This window comes from Bos taurus, chromosome 12 (genome assembly GCF_002263795.3).
Source record: "Bos taurus isolate L1 Dominette 01449 registration number 42190680 breed Hereford chromosome 12, ARS-UCD2.0, whole genome shotgun sequence".
Lineage (NCBI taxonomy): Eukaryota > Metazoa > Chordata > Mammalia > Artiodactyla > Bovidae > Bos > Bos taurus.
In genome coordinates this window covers 52,872,765-52,892,777 of record NC_037339.1, presented here as the reverse complement: position 1 = coordinate 52,892,777, position 20,013 = coordinate 52,872,765, and the positions used below count along the sequence as shown (strand labels likewise).

The 20,013-nt window shown below is 40.0% G+C and overlaps 1 protein-coding gene across 2 annotated transcripts in view; it reads right to left on the bottom strand.

Moving 5' to 3' along the window:
- SLAIN1 (SLAIN motif family member 1) overlaps positions 1-20,013 on the bottom strand; it is a 52,637-nt gene continuing 32,624 nt past the window's right edge. The window contains exons 3-8 of one of the 2 annotated variants that reach the window (XM_002691900.7): positions 14,828-14,977; positions 13,433-13,582; positions 10,834-11,178; positions 6,134-6,289; positions 2,437-2,719; positions 1-1,097 (exon numbers count right to left, since the gene is read on the bottom strand). In XM_002691900.7, the coding sequence (XP_002691946.4) occupies positions 1,022-1,097; positions 2,437-2,719; positions 6,134-6,289; positions 10,834-11,178; positions 13,433-13,582; positions 14,828-14,977 (1,160 nt within the window). In that variant the 3' untranslated portion in view covers positions 1-1,021. The remainder of the gene's footprint in view (positions 1,098-2,436; positions 2,720-6,133; positions 6,290-10,833; positions 11,179-13,432; positions 13,583-14,827; positions 14,978-20,013) is intronic. The other variant, XM_025000142.2, reaches the window with a different exon arrangement.

Genomic DNA, 20,013 nt, shown 5'->3' with positions numbered 1-20,013 from the left:
TGATATTGCCGAAATAGTCTTTATTTCTAAACATTCCAAAACAGCGGTGTACACAGTAACAAATAGTAAGTCATATCCCGTAAGAAAGCATTCATTAGTGCAAATGGATTTTGTAAAAGGTCTATCAAAAAGATTTATTTGCTTTAAAATGCATTCATTTCCAGAAGCATTGTTAATAAAACGTTACAGTTTCATCCTCTGTAAAAGTTTTGAAAATCAATTGTGGTACAGTAGCAAACACTGCAGGTATTAAGTGCAATGAGCTCATGATGCCATTATAAATATGAAAGCCAGGAATGACAATAAGTTAACAATGAAAACAACAAGACCCATTTCACGCTGCTGTCTGGCTGTCTCCTTGCAATGCTTCAGCTTACATTGTGCTCATTCAACAGAAAATTATGTCTCAATTGTGTGATGGATTTTTGCTGATATATCCCTAGAGCTAAAAAAATAGTACCTTACCACAAAAATATTTTTATGGCACAAAATTTAAGTTGTTCCATAGTGGTTCACATAGGTGTAAAAAGAAATAGGCACAAAAAATAAAATTCCTGTAAACTATAAAAAAGTAAATTTCAAAGCATACGTTATATAACCTAGTTGTAAATATGCAATGTATTAAAATACAGAACATGTAATGGGAAGATGTTTAGAACATGTAAGTAAATTGAACAGGTTAAAAAAAAGAAACAAAAACCTCAGATGGCAAAGAAAGCATTATGGATACACCTCAACTCTCTCAAAAAGGATTCAGGTACATTATCAGTTCTACAAAAACGTCCTAGCTCTAAGTGTCACAATACTGCAACCGCGGATCTGTGAACGTTGCAGTATCTCAGGCAAATATTTAAGTGCAATAATTAGTCTCTGGTGATTGGTCCACTGAAAAACAATGCAGTAAATGTGTTAAAATGCAGAAGGGAAAGAATATCCTGACACCCGCTGTTACCCAGCCAGCTGGGTAACACGACCCTCATTTCCAGTTCTTTCCCACTCCTCAAGGGTACAGAAAACTGCATCAGTAGCAACCGTCTCTCCAGTTTCCATCCCTCAGCGTGCTGAGTGAAGACAGAGGCTTTGGAGGCTGAAGGAAACTGTGAAAGGATTAAAAAAGGAAATGGCTTGTAAGTAACCCCACAAGTCGTCGCGCTCTGGTCTCCCCACCCTCACCCCAGCAGTGACAGCGTGCTGGCACTTTCCCCTGTGTGCCTTGGGGTTCTGGCCGTCAACATGCCCATCCTCAGGAATATCCAGTTCCCAGCACGCTGCCACGAGTGTTGTATGTGCACAGGCAGATGTGCAACATAAGGGGAAAACGACCAATATCCTTAAGTGTAGTAAGAGCATTTTAAAATCAGAGAGAAAGATAAACATGACAGAAAAATGGCCTGAAAACATCAGTGGTTGCTTCACTGAAAATTTCTTCATGTAATTCTATTTGTATTCAATCTTACAGATAATCAAGAGATTTGCCTATTATGTTGGCAGCAAATTTTTAAAAAGTGTTAAAACCAATGTTTGCCTAAGTTTGGGGAACCAGACCCTCTATCTGGCAATGACAGCCTATCCAGGAGATTAGTTCGAAGACAGACATCCAAGGACAAATGTACTGTCCACAGGTAACATATGCATCAAACAATGTGATTCTATTCAGTCATGAATGAAACACAGCCCTGCACTGAACTAACACGCACGAAAGTGATTTCTATCTGGATAGTAAGATTATTTACTTTTGTTTTGCAATAGTTTCTAAATTTGCTTTTGATCTGAGCACCTATTATGCATCAGAAAATAAAAACTATACATACCTAATGCATAAATAAAAAAAATTTGTTTCCACATCCTTTGCAAACTGTCACCATGGCTCCCCTCCCTCTCCTCCTTCAAATACTAATTTCTTGTAAGAGTTGTATGTATTTACTGCCTCCATTGTCGCATCATCTAATTTGTCAACTCACTTTTATGGAATTGTTTTTTAACCATAAAACACTCCAGCAGATCCACTTCAGAAAGGACACAACATGACTGTGAGCTCATTGAACATGTGCCCGGCAAGCAATGTGCAATTTAAAAAATTCTACCTGGAACATACCAAAGTTCCCAACATAAGCTAATAAACCCCAACTAAACACCACTTTGAGCGACTGGACTGAACTGAACTGAAACGTCACTAAGATGCTTTTTAAATCATGACTGTGGGAGGAGGGTGTGTTGTGTACATGCCTAACATCATTTGTGCCCATTCTGATTAAAAAAAACAAAAAAAAAGATTGAAAAATATTGAATCCAGAGGCAGGAGGTCACGAGTCAGGCCACAAGGGGAAGAGTAACCGACCAGGGTTAGACAGAGGAAATGTCAGGGTGGTGCCTGCGGCGGTTTCTAACTGCAGACCACGAACAGGGTTACAAGGAAGAACGGACCAAGGCTCTCACCTTCTGACAGGCTGTGCAATTTTGCTTCGAGGCAGATTACTCCCATTTATTGCCAGTGAAGGTCTTGGAAGTGCGCTGCGGCCCATGATGCCCGAAGCTGCAGCTTTGGTGGGGGTGGGGATCCCCGTGTTGGAGTATAACTGTAAGCTGTTGGATAAGGGCGCGTTACTGCTGCCCTGGACGGTTGGGCTCACGTAGGCCGTGGCTTTAAGAGGCTGCCGCACTGATGCTGGGAAATGTCCCACGCTGTGGATCCTGTGCTGGAGCTGTCCTGGGGATGGAACTAGGAGAAGAGAGAACATGTACACGTTCACCACTGTCTGCACGTGTGTCGTACCCAAAGACGCTGATGCTGTCCGAAAGGGTTTTAAATGTACACATGAAGGTATCTGCATACTGGGCCCAGTGTCTTCTGAAACACCATATACATAAAGTGTTATCGTTTAGCAGCTAAGTTGTGCTAATCCAACTCTTTGCAACCCCATGGACTGTAGCACGCCAGGCTAAAGGCACCCAAACGTTAAGCCTAGAACGAAATGAAATTGTGACATGAACACACTCATGTAACCATATCCACATCAAGACAGCAAACACTGCCGGCGCTTCAGCAGCTTCTCACGCATCCTCTCCCAATCAACACGCCCCGCAAGTGACTGTTACTTTCATTTTTATCACCACAGATTTGTTATTCCTATTTTGATCTTCATGTAAATGGAATTACAGAGTATGTTCTCTTCTGTGACTGGCTTCTTTGACTCAACATTATGTTTTTGAGATTTATCCATATATTTGCATTGCTGTGTGGTATTCCACAGAATGTATGTTAAAATCCATTCTCCTGATGATGCAAAGCTTGGTTACTTCCAAGTCTGGGGTTTTATGAACATTCTTGAATACGCATTGGTGTTCAGATGTATTATATTACAAGTATATTCCAAATTTATAACTATTAGGATAATGAAGTTATCAAAGCTGCTGAACATAACATCAAAATAGAAAAAAAATCAGTTGTATTTCTAAATTATCAGTGAACTAAAATTTGAAAAAAATGCTACTTATGAAAGCATTTTTAAGATAAAATACTTAGGAATAAACTTAACTATAGCTGTATTAAACCTCTATACAGGAAGCTACAAAACTTTGACAGATAAGACCTAAGTAAATGAGGGGATATTCCATGTTAATGAATTAGAAAACTAATATTGCTAAGATACCAATTCTAAAATTTAACTACAGATTAAATGAAATTTCAAAAAGTATATCATTTGAAATGAAACTCCAGAAGAGTTATTTCAGGAAGGCAGTCCTATTAGTCCCATTAACTCTCCTACACACAAGACAGATAACTACATTGAGTTTAAAAAGAAATAACAGAGAAACTAGTCAAGATTAATAGACACAAGCCTAATTTTACAAATGAGAAAACAAGGATCAGAAAGGATACACCGTTTCCCATGCATGTATGACTAAGAAAAGACCCAGACTCGAGCTATTGCCTGCAAACCTAGCGTCTTCCTTCTGGAGTTGCCTCTCCAACCTTCTCTGTTCACTCTGTTCGCTCCAGAAGGCACACCAGTCCAGAACTAGCTCTTCACGAAACACACACATGATGTTTATATACACGCATGATGTTCATATACATGCATGATGTATAAAGGATATTTGCTTAGGGATCAAAGTCAATGAGAACAGAGTCCTGAGATCTGAAACAAGTTCACGACTGACCTCCTCTTACACATTAACACTCAAGTTCTTTTGTTTTCTCTCATTATTATGCTTGAGTTACACACAATGATTTTTCTATTTCATTTCTTTATGTTTATTAATTGCAATTCTTCTATAAAGAAGAATTTCCCCTCTTCTCCATTTATTCAATTAAGTATGAAGCTATGATGATTTAATCTATGGGTTATAATCTTTTAATATAATCATTTATTCTGTAGCTCAATCTGTCGCAGGTTTGGTCTCTGGGAGTTTCATCAAGCTGTTTCCTGTATCCTTTTGACATGCTCTCATCATTTTTTCAGGACTTCCATCAAGACTTTTCATTGTTTGTAGGGTATGTTCTATTTTGGGTTACTTACATTTTTCTGGCACTCAAACTGTGCTACTGATCCACACCGAATTAGAGTTCACAAAAACTCCTCACCATCACCCTGTTTGCTACTGTCATGACTGTATTTTCCCCTTCTATGTTTATACTGTTGACTTTTATACTCAAGCACAGAACTTCTATCTCAGTTAAATTTCATCATGATGTATTTGGCCATCTGCCCTAACCTCCTGACATAAAATTAGAAAGCAGTCCTCAGTTTCCCACCATTAGTTCCTAGGCCATCTTCTGTGTCTTTACACAAGCCTTTAATTCAAATATTAATAGATGAAGACCTAAGATCCAGCCCTACAGTGTTCATTTATACATTTGTTCAAACATCTCCTGAGAGCTCAATGTGCCCAGCAGCAAGTCAGGTGCTGGGGACAGAAAGTCAGATGAACTATGGTCCACACCTAGGAAAAGCCAGTAAGCCAGTATGGAAGATGAACATTAATGACAGTACAGTGTGACACAGTGAATGACACAAGCAGCAACCAGAAACCTGACCCATTCTCAACCTGTGGAGGAACCTAGGGTAGTTTATCAGGGGCACCAAGGAGTCTGCTGGGTGGAAACCTAAGCCATCTGGTTGATGGTGCTCGGCCACACACTTGGCCTTCCAGGTCTGGGTACATCAATACTGGGCCTGTGGCCTTGAATCTGCCTCCCAGGGGTCAGTCTTGGACTTAACCCTGACTACCCATACAGGTCAGAGAAGGCAATGGCACCCCACTCCAGCACTCTTGCCTGGAAAATCCCATGGACGGAGGAGCCTGGTGGGCTGCAGTCCATGGGGTCGCGAAGAGTCGGACACGACTGAGCGACTTCACTTTCATTTTTCACTTTCATGCATTGGAGAAGGAAATGGCAACCCACTCCAGTGTTCTTGCCTGGAGAATCCCAGGGATGGGGGAGCCTGGTAGGCTGCCATCTATGGGGTCGCACAGAGTCGGACATGACTGAAGTGACTTAGCAGCAGCAGCAACCCATACAGGCAGCATTCGTGCGGGGCAGGGAACCTGGAGCCAAGACTTCCCAACACAAAGTGAGAACACAAGAACGCTAGACTGTACTCTCACCATGCTCCTCATCACTGGGTAAAACATACAGAGAATGAAAGACTGTGGGCAAACTGCAATGAAGTAGGTAAATCCTACTCTTCAGTCACACTAAAACAGAACTTCATTTGCCCCGGGAAAGCTATGGACTGATGCAAAACAAGACCACAGTAAGAGCTGGACAGAATAGCTGTGCTTTCCTCTGAGTAAATATATCAAGTGCACAGCTAGAAAGAGGCAGGACCGCACAGAAAACATTTTTGTATGATGAGTAAAGAGATCAATCACCATTCAGGGCTTCTACTTCTATCCTTAGGTATAAAGGCTAACATACAATTTGCTAATTATTAATTGGTAACATATAATTTGCTAATTATTAACAGGCACCAGTGAAAATACTTCTTAATGGTGAAATACAAAATAAAAGTCAAAAGGATAACTTTCTCTGTAGTGTTCAGAGAAAGAAAGAAAAATGAAATAGTAAGATATTTTCCTAATGGTGTTATAACTAACTGAAAATTACCAAAAAATCTGTCATACTTACTACAAGACTGTATTCTTGAAATTCCATTTGCAGCTCCATGCAAGCTTGAGTCAAAACTCTGACTATTCCGCACGGTGACTGGAGAACTCCCATTGCTACTAATAGTGGTTGTACTTGGCATCCGAGCTAGGTTAGGCATACTTCTTCGGAGCTTGTCTAGAAAAGTATTTTACTGTGTTAAAAAAAATCACTACTTTTATGCTGATTAAGACACTAGATTTCAAAAGTAAATACAAAGAGAAATCATATTTTGTTCAATGACAAACAAATTATAATACGTGTTATGAACTCTAAGAAGCTGATTACCCCTCGTATAGGGAGACACTTAATATCTTCAGAAAGGCTCCACCAAACAAACAGCTAATGGAAAGCATTTTTTCTTTAAAAAAGGGAGGGATTAGCTAGTCAATTAGCTGTCTGTTCTTAGATAAAATTATATCAAAATGAGGTTAGACAATAATCTTACAGCCATTAACATTAAAAAAAAAAAAAAAAAACCCTAGAAATTGTTACATGTTAGTTAAAAAAAACACCTAGAGGTGTCAAACCAATTATTACTGAAACTTTTGGTAGAACATCAAAAAGGAAGAAATTTTTAAAATTCTAACTTGAGATGTTTTGAGAAAGCCACTCATCACATCAACATGATCACATTAACTTCTGGAAAGTTTTAAGGGTCATGAGTATGCCACCAAACCTTTGGAGACTTCAGACACTTCCCTTTCTTTTTCTTGCTGAATACACCTTCTACCACTAAGAGGCAGCAGAGAGTAAGCCACACACAGACCTCTATGAATTTTAATTCAGCCACGAAGCAACTTAGCATGTATGCACACACAAGACTGTAGCTCTACAATGTAGACAGTTTTCTCTTTATTAATACCACGCCCGCCAAGCCAATGTATATATATCAGGTCATTCAAGCTCAGAAAACAGATATATTTGAATACTAAGCAAAAACCCATTCAAGGACAAACCTGATTGCTTTTTCTCTCCTTCACACAGACACAGCTCCATCTACATCACTTAGATCCCTGAAGTCACCTAATCTAGAAAGGGGTGTTAGCTTCCAAGTTTCACCTCCCTTCTTCCTCCTCAACTCCAAGTCCTGTCAATTCTGCCTCGTAAATATTTAACACATCTCCATCTACCACCCTAGCACAGACCTCATGATCTGTCATCCACATTTTCACAGAATCATCTTAACAGGTTTCTGTGCACCGTCTGTTCCTCCCCACCTTCCATATAGCTGGTGACTTTCAGCCACTTCCTAAAACCCTCCAATCACTCCCCTTCCCCTTCCTCTGAAAGCCCAAGCTCCTGGGCTGAGCAAAGACCCTTCCAAGGTGTGGTCCCTGCAGACCTCTCCACCCTCACCTCCTGCTGCCCCTGCCTCACAGCCTGCTCGCCAACCAGAGTGAACCACAGCGTTTCCAAATACTTCACATGTCCCTGCATCCGTGAGCATGCTGGTCCTTCCTCTTGGACACCATTCCTCATTTTATGGAATGAATGAATAAACGCATATTTATGCTATACAGTGGGCTTCCCTTATGGCTCAGCTGGTAAAGAATGTGCCTGCAATGTGGGAGACCTGGTTCGATCCCTGCATTGTGAAGAGTCCCTGGAGAAGGGAACGGCTACCCACTCCCCATTCTGACCTGGAAAATTTCATGGACTATATAGTGCATGGGGTCGCAAAGAGTCAGACATTGCGGAGCAACTTTCACTCACTCATGGTATACAGTGTGTTAGGCGAGTTTCCAACTCTCAATGGGATTATAGTCTAGACCATTGTTTCTCAATCTTTTCTTCTATTACCATCTTTAGGGATCCATTAAGGAATAAAGGCAGCAGCCAGTTACCCACCAAACATCTAAAGCTAGCCTTCCCGTCAATACAGGTCCTCAGGATAATACCAACATGTCACTGATCACCCTCCTCCCCCGCCAAATCCTAAAAATTACAGTTAGCAAATGTTTTGTAAGATTTAATCATTTATCATACTTAGCAAACTACTCAAAATACAGTAGTCCCTCCCTTTCTTAACAGCAGGTGATACGTTTCAAGACCCTCGGGAATGCCTGAATCCATCAATAGTATTAATACATAGTACTGAACTTTATAAAGCTTCCCTGGTGGCTCAGACGGTAAAGTATATGCCTGAAGTGCAGGAGACCCAGATTCAATCCCTGGATTGGGAAGATCCCCTGGAGAAGGGAATGGCAACCCACTCCAGCATTCTTGCCTAGAGAATGCCATGGACAGAGGAGTCTGGTGGGCTACAGTCATGGAGTCACAGAGAGTCAGACACCACTGAGTGACTAACACACACAATGAACCTTAGGAAGTTTCTCCTGCACAGGTACTGATGGGCAGGTAGCATGCAGAGCCTGGATACACCTGACAGAGAGAGGACGCGTGTCCCACCTGGGACACAGCAGGAAGGCACAAGATTTCCTCACAGTACTCAGGACAGCACACGCTTTAAAACTTACAACTCTGTATTTCTGGAATTTTCCATTTAACATTTTCAGACTGCAGATGACCATGGGTAACCGAAGTCACAGGTAAGGAGGGACTACTGAGTGCTCCTTTTAATCCCATGAGCCCCAGAAATATTCCAAGGACTTTGAAGAGCCATCCCTTTTGAACCCAAGCAGGGTAGGAGCTATGGAAATAGTTATTACCACACATTTCTGTTTTATTTTTAATTAAATTAGATCAGTATTATAACAATTGTTTTCTTCCATCTATATTATTTTAATAATTTAGAAAAATAATTGATAGATTAGTTTCCAAGTTACAACTCTTATTCTACAATTTTGTTTAAATAATACTGTGGTAACAAATGAAGGTTCAGATATCTGCGCCATATTAGTAAAAGTTTAAAAAAAAGTGGAAATGAGGATACAACCTTTACTTTTTAGCACTTTTAACTTTGTCAGCAATTTTTGTTTCAGGAGAAACAGTCATCATTTCATTGATTCCTTATAAAAACTTAGGTTAAAGGATTACATGTTACACGAAGGAGAACCTATATCAGATGACTTGATACCTGAGTTTTCTAAGAAAGGGATGTTACTTATCTACATTTTGTAACCAAATGAATGAAAACTCAGAGACATGGGAAGACAGGGAAAGGTGTAAGTGGTAGGCCAGACTGGCAACTCAGCGTCTACCAGCCTTCACAGCTTGTGTGCTCAGCCATCAAGTTGATCAGCCAGACGTTCAATCCAGAGAACTGCTGTTATCTTCCATTTCCTTTGCATGTAGAGACCAGCCCTTTTAGAGAAATAAAACTACCACAGTCAGACACTAGCCTGAGATATGTTTCCATTTTCCTAATAGGAACCATCGTAACACAGGTTTAGGTAAACCTAATCCTTTTCATAATGGTGTTGAATGTAAGTTAACACCACTTTTCTAAGGGGGAAAAATGATCCCACTGACAATACTAATCAAGATGCAGAGGGAGCATCTACTGGATAGGCAGGATATGACAAAAAAAAAAAAAAACCCTTCATGGGAACAACTCTGGGTGCTCTCTCCCGCAGTTTTAATGATCCGGTAGTTACTGTCTTTGATATTATGAGCTTTAATGAATTGATCATCAATGGCAGTCACTTTACCTGCCACAGTTTTCTTTTAGATTTGAAATCTGAAAGTATTAAACAGAGATAAGTTCTAACTATTAAACCTTAAATATGTTCAAATGATCTCTCAATTAGCATGAAAATTACAAGTACAGAGGAAGATAAAGTAAAAACTTCGTACATGCTGGCAGGTGATGACTAGTACAATTTGTATCTGCCCTTGCAACATTTTTAAATAACTTGCTTAAATGATCATTTCTGGGCCCAGGTGTGAGAAATGGTACTACATAATAATTCAAAAATATAAGTCTATAAATATGGCTTGTTTCTCCATACGCTACAGGATTTGTGTGTGAGGGTTGGACTGATCGTTATCGTAAAAACATACCAGGCTAAAATATCACATGATTATTCTCCATGTAGTTCTTGGAAGTCATGATCTATAACTCCTGGGAGTGAGGAAGGAAGATAAATGATGAAGAGGGAGGTAGAAAAAAAATACAAAAGAGAATAACATATATTCCAACCCTCTGTGTTGACATCAGGACACATCACCTTGCTGTTACCACACACAACCTCAGCCTCCATATCCACACTGCTGTGCAGACCTAACTCTAGATGTCAAGAAGTCAGGGGAAAGCACACTCCAGCATCCCCTAGGTCTCCACATGCACAAGCAGCAGCCTCGCCAAGCACCGTCGTCCAGGCTCACCATCCAGCATTCTGAGCCAGAGGCAGGTGGGGAGAGACGCGGGGTTTCGAGAAAGACAAGGGAGGGTGCAGCTCTGTGCCTCCAACTCTATGAAGCTCTTCCACGAGCCCCTCAACTCCCGCAACCCTGCCGCACTATACTTATACCAGGCGCAACATAAAGATGCTTCCCATTTCTGACTCCATCTGTTACATCACAGAGGTTTTCTTGAAGCTGTAAATCTCTAAGTCTGAGACACGTAATCAAAAGCGGATCAATCAGAGACTTAAGTGTACATCAACTGAACTGGAAGGCCTTGAGGCTGTACTTAAGTTCACCTCAGAAACAATCCATTTCTTGGCCACATAGGAAAGATCTAAGCATATCAGATACCAAAACGGCCTACAACCTACCTCCTCCATTGGTCCTGTTTGGCTGCTGATCTGGAGTCTGGACTTGAGGTGAATAATACTGTTGCTGCTGGTAATTATTTGAAGGAAAATACTGTGAACTGGGGCTCCTCCTGCACTCCCGAATGCTGGAGAAAGTCTGTGAATGGGGTATTCCTCTTTGGAAAGGGGAACATCTTGGAAGACGGGGCTGAGGTGGTGGCAAATGATCGAATTCCTCCTCATCCTCCAGGCTGAATCGATCATATTCTTGATCACTACATGTCCCTTTTTTTCCTGAATTCAGTGACACACTGGAGCTGTGTCTCGACACAGATGCTGAAGTAGAAGCATAGTCTTGCCTGAGACCTGTAAGAACAACAGGAAATACTATTACCTTAGGAGACATTTCAGTTTGGCTTAATTATTGAGTTCTAGTTCATCAAATATTGCAGGAAAATTCATGCCAAGCACACGATTCAAATGGAGACCCGCTGTCTTGCTCTTAGTTTATTAAAACCCAAGAAAATAGACACATTTACCTACCAAACGGACAGCTAATACTAGACTATCCTGTTTTAGGGGAAAAAAAAAAACTGCCCTAATTCCAGGGATGATTAAATACACGGCTCCAGTTCATCAATCAGTGTCTGTCAATATCCCTAAGCAATTCCTGATGAAATCTGGAGAGATGCTTAGGAAGGGTGCGTAGGAAAACCTATTCTTCATCATTAGGAGCAGTTAACTGTGAGTTAAGACAATTCAAAGAATCAACTCTCTGCCCATGTAGGCGCTCCTTCTGCTCCCCACCCCAGCTTTCAAAGTCAAAGGAAAGTTCAAAACCTAAGGCACAATATTTTCCTAACAAGGTCACTTCTCTTGTTCTTTTTGTTACTAATATTACCTTTTTCAAAGCATGCTAACACTTCAAAACTTCAGTAGTTTCTGGGGTCATCCTCAATGACAGTCATCTAAAAATAGTCAACCTGCAAGTCTCTACTTATTTATCTCACTGCCAACTCACAACTTTTTTTAAAGTGGCCTGTGCCTGACTACTTAACTCCTGAGGCTGACATCTCATCTCTCAGCTACCTGTTTTTTAGAAAGAGTTACTGTCAGTTTACTGTCATAGAATATAAAATAATCACTTTTCCTTTCAAAATGTTATCTTATTTAATCCTGCACAAGAAACATAGTGTTTCTCATAGCAGCCTTGCTCAATTCTAAAAGCAGGAAACTGTTTTTGCTCAAATGATACTTGGCTATTTCTATTTATGTTGGCCTGAGAAGCTAACTCCAAAATAAGCTTAGCCCAGTTCTGTGATCTACATCTTCTCTTGCCTTTTGATACCATTAATACCATGGAAGTCGTTCACTCTCAGATTACTTGCTGTAACTTTATTGCACAACCATTTCCAATTATCCCCTAAACTGTCCCATTTCTAATTATCTCTTCCATAATTATGTATCTTGAGAAATATATGTTTTTTATTGAAATATAGTTAACTTACAATGTTTTGTTAATTTCTACTGCATGGCAAAGTGATTCTTTTTCTTTATGGTTCATCTCAGGATACTGAGATAGTTCCCTCTGCTACACAGCAGGCTCTTGTTGTTTATCCACTCTCTATATTAAAAAGTTTGCATCTGAGAAGGCATTTTTAGTGGACTGTTTATTAAGATAACTGCACACTCACTTTGCCCACTTTCCTTGATGGTATCACTGTGCAAAATCGTAGCATAAGAGGACAACTAGAATACTGGCAGTGATACAAACCCATCAGACTTAGATTTTCCCACTATTATTTATATATATGTACATGTGTTCGTATTAAATTCTATACAATTTTATCACCTGTAGACTGGTATAACTACCACCACACTCCAAACTGCTACAGGCTCCCCAAATCCCTCATGCTGCCCTCTTATAACCATGCCCACCTCCCTCCTGAGAGCCCACATCGTGTCCCATGTCCCTGAGCCCAACAGCCACTATTATGCCATCCATTTCTAAAATGTCATTCCAAAATGTTATCTAAAGGGAATTATACAGTATGCAACCTGGGGCATCTTTTTCACTCAGCATAATTCCCTGGAGATACACCCAAGATGGTATGTCTATCAGACTTTCTTCTTTCTTCTTGCTGAGTAGTACTCCACAGTATGGAGGTATCCCAGCTTGACGGACCACTTATTATTGAAGGACATCAGAGATCATTCTGGTTTTTAGCTATTATTACAAATAAAGCTGCTATGCACATTCATGTACATGTTTTGTGTTTTTGAACACAAGTTTCCATCGTTCTAGGATAAATGCCTAAGAATACAATTGTGCTGGGCCTTATAGAAATGGCAGTTACTCTAAGAAACTGGCAAACTGTTTCCACAGTGGCTATACTGGCAATGTTTTTACATTCACGTATTTTGGCTGGAGTACATCTCAATATTTTACAATGGTCATGAGACTGAGAAGCACTTAACTCCTCTACCTCCAGAGTAGGATGGTATAAGAGAAAGAATAGAACTGTTTGCCCATTAACTGGGGGAGAAATGCCTGAAATCTTAGATTTCAAGTAGAAGCCTCTAGTGTAAGACGTTTTCTAGTTTACAAAGAGGAACATACTTTCTTCTTGCAGACGAGCCATGATCTGAACATCTGTGAGGTCCTGTAACTTGTATCCCATGGAGATAGAATCGTCTTCCAGCTCAGAAGTACTCAGCTCACTGTCTATGGATGACTGGGGACTCAGAGGGGAGCCCCTGGATGTGTAACCTAAAAACAAGGAAGCACGTTTGTTATTAACTCTAAAGAACTGATATCTGTAAGTGCTTTACAGTTTATACATCAACAGTCAGCAAATCAAGGCATTCTCCAATCCAAGGACACAGAGTGGCTGATGGATATATAAAAACAGAAAAAAAAAGAGACTCCTCTGTATTTTTCCTGTTTTCATAAGTCACCAAAAAAAAAAAACGGCCAGCACACCACTGTGACAAGACAATGGCAAGACAATACGCGTGTTCTCACGTGTCTGTAATTCACATGCACAAAACCACTCATCTTCTGGTTTCAAAGTGCGTGTTTATAGTTCGAAAACCACTCTCTGCTGTACACTACAAAAACTGTCAAGAAGGTAGATTTCAGTAGATTTCACGTTACATGTATTGTTTACCACCATAAGACAAGAAAAATCAATCATGCTAAACCTGCATCCTATTAGCTTAACTATATGCCTACAGGCATTAAGAGGCACATGCTGTACACTTCCAATTAATAATAAGACACGCTTGTTGCTGGTAATAATGGATTATATATTTTAAAATAAATTTTAATCTGGTACATTTTTTAAACAGGTGCAAACAGCAGTGCCAGACATGGATAAGAATATCATACATAAAAGGCACATGTCCACACAAAAGCACACACAAAACCTTCATAAACCTTGACCACTCTATCTGTGATGATAGAGTCCTCACAGGAGACTAGAAGTCACTCATGAAAGTAAGCAGTGACTTGAGATAAGACAACCAAGGAAGAAAGGACCCAAGAGAGAAAATTATAAGAATGGAATCACACCAGTGCTCAAACAATGAAGGAACTGTTGAGATGGCCATCACATATAAAGCTACTATGACTATTCTTTCTATATAACCCTGACTTAAAAAGTGATCAAAAAGTTTTTAAACAAGATATAAAAGTCTTATAATCTTCAACCATTATGAAAGTACCTCTATTTTGTTCGACATTTAATTTTAAAAGCACATTTGGAAATACATATATGTAATATACACATTTGATAAGGAGGTAAAGCTGCCTGCTATACAAAATGAAGAGCAGATTAATGATATTAAAGTATAAATTAATGCCAGCCTTTTTCGTACAAAGTAGATATGCAGCAAACTCCCCATCATGATAAAATTACCCTCAAGCTTTGCAATGAAAGGTGGATTATTTTTTAAGCTGTGTTTGGTGACCGATTCACAAAGTAAGCAGCTAATCAAGAAGTTGAAATATTACCTGTTCTTTCAGGTGTTAGTATTGCTTTATTTGAGGTTTTAGAGAAGCTGGGAGTATTAATGCCATTGCTATAAGGGCTGAGTCTCGCCACAGGACTATAAGGAAAAGCCAGTGAGACATTTGAAGGGAAGAGACTTCGCCATCGGCTGGCTGTCACAGAAGCAGAAAATAAACAGCAGCAGTTAGCCATACAGAAGCAAACGTGGACTGGTCAGAGAGAAAGGGAAGAGGTTAAAAAAAAACGAAGAGACAAAGCAACTTTTCACTCTTAACTGCCTCTCATTTCTCTTAGGGAAAAATATGTAAAAACGGGCTATTTGTGAATAAGGGTCCTATTTCTACCACCATGAAGAACAAATCAATCGGGAGCACCTTGCTCACAGTCAGTATGTCTATATAACAGTGAAAATTTGTCTTTAATTTCCTCATTATGAATGTTTTCTGTTTTTCTATTTCTGCACAAAAAAACTTAAATGTTTTAATAATATAAAATGTTAAGGTCAAAAGAAAAACTCAAAGCAATTTATCTTTATAATTACAGAAACAGTTCTTTTAATATTAACTGTTAATGGTCTTATAGTTTTGTCCTAAGGTTTATTTTCAATCCATTTACTATTAACAAATGTTGATCAAAATATTTTTATGAAAACTTGTTCATGGATTATGGAAGAAACTTAAAATGACTACCACATTTCTGAATGGGCTTGAGGCCAAAACAAATTTTATGGAAAAATGATCTATAAAAATACCACAAGGGTGTATATACACCAAAACTTACTGATAGTTATTTTAGATAGCAGGCATAGAGATAATTGATAATCTGTTGGATTTTTTTCTTCATAAAAAAATATTTTCCCAAATTTTCTGCACTGAACATGTTATTTATGCAACTTTTAAAGGTAGGATTACACACATTATTAATTTAATACTATAAAATACGGAAGAAAGGAAATGGCAACCCACTCCGGTATTCTTGCCTGGGAAACCTCACGGACAAAGAAGCTGGGTGGGCTACAGTCCATGGGGTCATGAAGAGTCGGACACAACTTAGCGACTAAACAAACAGGGAACAAGGAGGAATGTACCTGCATGGGCAGGTGATCTAACTGTACATTATCTCACACGTCCTAATTAACATATTTCCCTCCTCCATAAAAAATATAAATTAAATTAAGTTTCACTTTGAGCAGTAATTTGGTTATATTTGCTGGAAATCTGACAAAACTTGAAGAAACATGTATGAAAAGGACTGCTCTGAAATGCACCCCCCAGGACACTTTTAATGAGCGATGCTAATGAGCAAATAGCTGAAAAGTGTTCAAAAATGGGGGGCAGTGGGGTGGAAAAGAAGAAGCTGTGGGCTGTGGGCAGGCAAGAAAGTTAACGAGCTTCAATCCCAGGGCTGGTGAGGTCCTTGCAAAATATCACCAAGGTTACTTACAAGAGCAAAATGCTTCCTGTTACTTTGGCAAGAATTATTGAGAGATAGTACATCCCATATGAACAACTACAGAAGTACCTGTTCCCTATAAAGATGAAAGAACTAGCTGAGGAATTTGCATTCAGCAATTCCGTTTTCAGAATCCACACTTTTCAAGAACTGGACTCTGCCAGGAAGCCACGTTCCTGGTTGACACGTCACAACCCTTATCCAACATGCAATTCTCTGGGGGTTAAGGAGTCCTTCCCAACCTGCCCAGAGCAGAGATGTGCAGAGCTGGTATTCCTTGCCCTAAACCACCAGATATGTAAACTGAGCCCCAGATACACTGAGAAATAGCAGTTAAGATGCAACACCCACTATGTAGTTTGTTTCATACCTTCAAAGTTTCTCATTAACAATTCTATATTAAAGAAAAAAGCAACACCCAACTGCTCTTTCTGACTGCTCACCTGCTTAACAGATGATGTTATGTCACACCAGTCTGATCACTCACCAGATTACAGTGATTGCGTGTTCTCACCCACAGATGCAGGCGACAACGCATCACAACTAAACAGCATTCATTACTCTGCACAATGACTTCTGTGACCCAGCCACCCAGTATAATGGCACAGTGATTGTGGCTATGACAGCAAGATCCCAACTAAGAACACAATTAGCACCTATTGCGAGAAAGAAAGCCCTGCATTGTCCTCTCGGCATGGAGGATTTTAAGAAAAGGGAGGAGAACTGTTGCGGAGGCAAGCAAACAAAACAATGATGTTGTATTAGTGCCCATGGTGGTGGTGGAGGAGGAGAGGGGAGGAGAGTGGAAGCCACTGCATCCCAGTTATTCTTCACTCTGTAGCTGAAGAACTGGAACAACTTTAACGGGAAGCATTTTCACAGAGATTAGAAACAAACAAGAGAACTTTTCACAAGGCAGTTCTGCTTTTTCCAATTAATTTAATGGATTTTCTGCATATAAGGGTATCAAATTATTTGAGAGGCTTAATATGATGATTAGAATGACCCTAAGAATCTACGTATGGATGTGAGAGTTGGACCGTAAAAAAAACCTGAGCGTCCAAGAACTGATGCTTTTAAACTGTGATTTTGGAGAAGACTCTTTGAGGGTCCCTTGGACCGCAAGGAGATCAAACCAGTCAATCCTAAAGGAAATCAGTCCTAAAAGCTCCAACACTTTGGCCACCTGATGCGAAGAACTGACTCATTGGAAAAGACCCTGATGCTGAGAAAGATTGAAGGCAGAAGGAGAAGGAGATGACAGATGATGAGATGGTTGGATGGCATCACCAACTCAATGGACATGAGTTTGAGCAAGCTCTGGGAGTTGGTGATGGACAGGGAAGCCTGGCGTGCTGCAGTTCATGGGGTCGCAAAGAGTCAGACATGACTGAGTGACTGAACTGAAGAAAGGAGCAAGACAATTTTTTGATGAAGGCCAAAATGAGTGATAAACTTCTAAACAGCTAATTTTCCTATCTTCCTACTCCAGAGTTTTAAAGGGCTTCTTCAACTTGGATTAAACAGACTTGTTTGGCAAGTCTTAACTTGGCAAGTCGTTCATCCCTAAATACCTAAGTTCGACTTTCCACCAGAACACTTCTGTCTGCACCGTGTGGTCCTACAGCCACTTCCTTGATCAATACCCTGGCCATCTCTTGCTATTCCTTCACCAACTTCCGGCCACCCATGCCACCCTCAGCCAGCTTGCTCTGACCATCACCAGCAGGCTTGTGGCGGTCACTGACCACTTTAACCATGTTGCTCTCTTCCTTTCTTAAGTAGTGCAGTGGCTTTTCACCAAAGATAACATCTGGAAGGTACTACAGATCATCTCACTCGTACCCTTATCCACTGTCCTGTACCCCACTGCCCACATCTAAAGAGTTTCTAAAGCTTTCTTGTTAAGAATATAATTGGTATTGGTTAAGCTTGCAACTTTGCCACCTTCTATCTAATAAGCATTTTCTACTGAAATAAACGTGACAAAGTATCAATACTAAATTGTGGATGGATCCCTTATCTTCCTAGATAGAAGCTAGTTTGAGTGTCTAATGGCCTGTCAAGTTATTTTATGTACACCTTCAAAGTGGTCTAACTTAAAAAAATAAATTACACTCTATCTGTGAAGCTATTTTTTATACATCATTAAGCAAAATATGACTTCCTCTGCAAAAATCAATTTGATAAATGCTCCAGTGGTGATAATGTCAAGAAAAATCATAAAGGACAGGTAATGGGAGAGGTTTAAAAAAGAATGTAAATATTTTAAATTTTCGACACTAAATATTCCTAAGAAAAATTCTTCCAGAAAAAATGATACTCCATATCTTGATCATCTTTGCTTAGACTCATTGTAAATATTTGAATTTTTGTTGTGTGTGTATATATACACACACACATACATATATATCCATGCATATAATCAAAATCTAAGAATTCAGCATGGTTTAATTCACATAAAAAGAATAACTGATCTAATGTGAAAATCCTAGTGATAATCCTCAAAAGGACAGTATGCATCAACCTAGAAAAGTTCAAAATAAAGCAACGCTCTACTATGGAAACCATCATTTTCACACTTTCCCCTCATTGTAGACAGAGCCAGTTGAGTACCTAATACAACGTCCAACACACAAACGTTGAACGTGGTTAAAATCTTGGCAGCTTCCCTAATAGTCCCCCGTTTCAAACCATTCCACCATTCCTTTCACATCTAAATGATTCTGCCAACTTTCTTAAACCTATTATAACTACGATTTAGTGTATCTTTGAAGACAAAGGTGAGTCGAGACATGTCAGTCCAGCTTGAGACCGGCTGAAGAACTATACCTATAAGAGCACTTTTCAGTAACTGCTCAACTATATCACACGTGCAAAGCCATGGAGACATGAACAAGAGATGCATATTCAGGGGATGGCCAATGTTAGGACAGAAGCAAAGGCAATGTGGAGAAGAATCAGGGCTAGAAACGTTGGGAGGATCTGTTTATGTCCTGTCACAGGCAGCAGGGTTCCCCAACCTCCAGGATCTAATGCCTGGTGATCTGAGGCAGAACTGATGTAATAACTACAGAAATAAAGTGCACAATAAAGGTAAGGCACTTGAATCAAACTGAAACCATCCCCCCACTTCCAGTCTGTGGAACAATTGTCTTCCAGGAAACTTGTCCCTGGTCCCAAAAAGGTTGGTAACTGCTAGTATACAGTATTGGCTTTAATATTCAGTTAGCGTTTTGACTTTGTAAAGGAGAAAGTCATGACCAGCTACGCTATTTTATGATGGCATAAACAGCCATACAGATGATGCACTACTTGGGTAGAGACTGGTGACTGGGAGACTGGTTAGGAGGCTTCCCAGCGGAGCTGGTAGAGACCTCACAAGGCACCAAATTAAGTATTAGCAGAACACAAGGTGAGAACATGTTAAGTGACATCTAAGCTGAAGTGGAGATACCTGGTGACTCAATGAATACAGGCAGCAGAGGAAAGAAGGCAGGCAAGGCCAACATCGCGGATTCCAAGACACAGGTGTCATCCACTAAAATGGGGGAGATGAGACAAGCATGCTTAAGAAAAAATGAACTGAATTCAAGGACATGCCTGCATGCTGGTCTCCAGTAGAGTCAGAATTCAGGAGAGAGGGCCAGAGACAGAGAGACCAGAGGACATCAGCAAGCAACTGTTAGGTGAAGCCACAAGCATGAATGAAAGCACCCAAGGACACTGTAAGGAA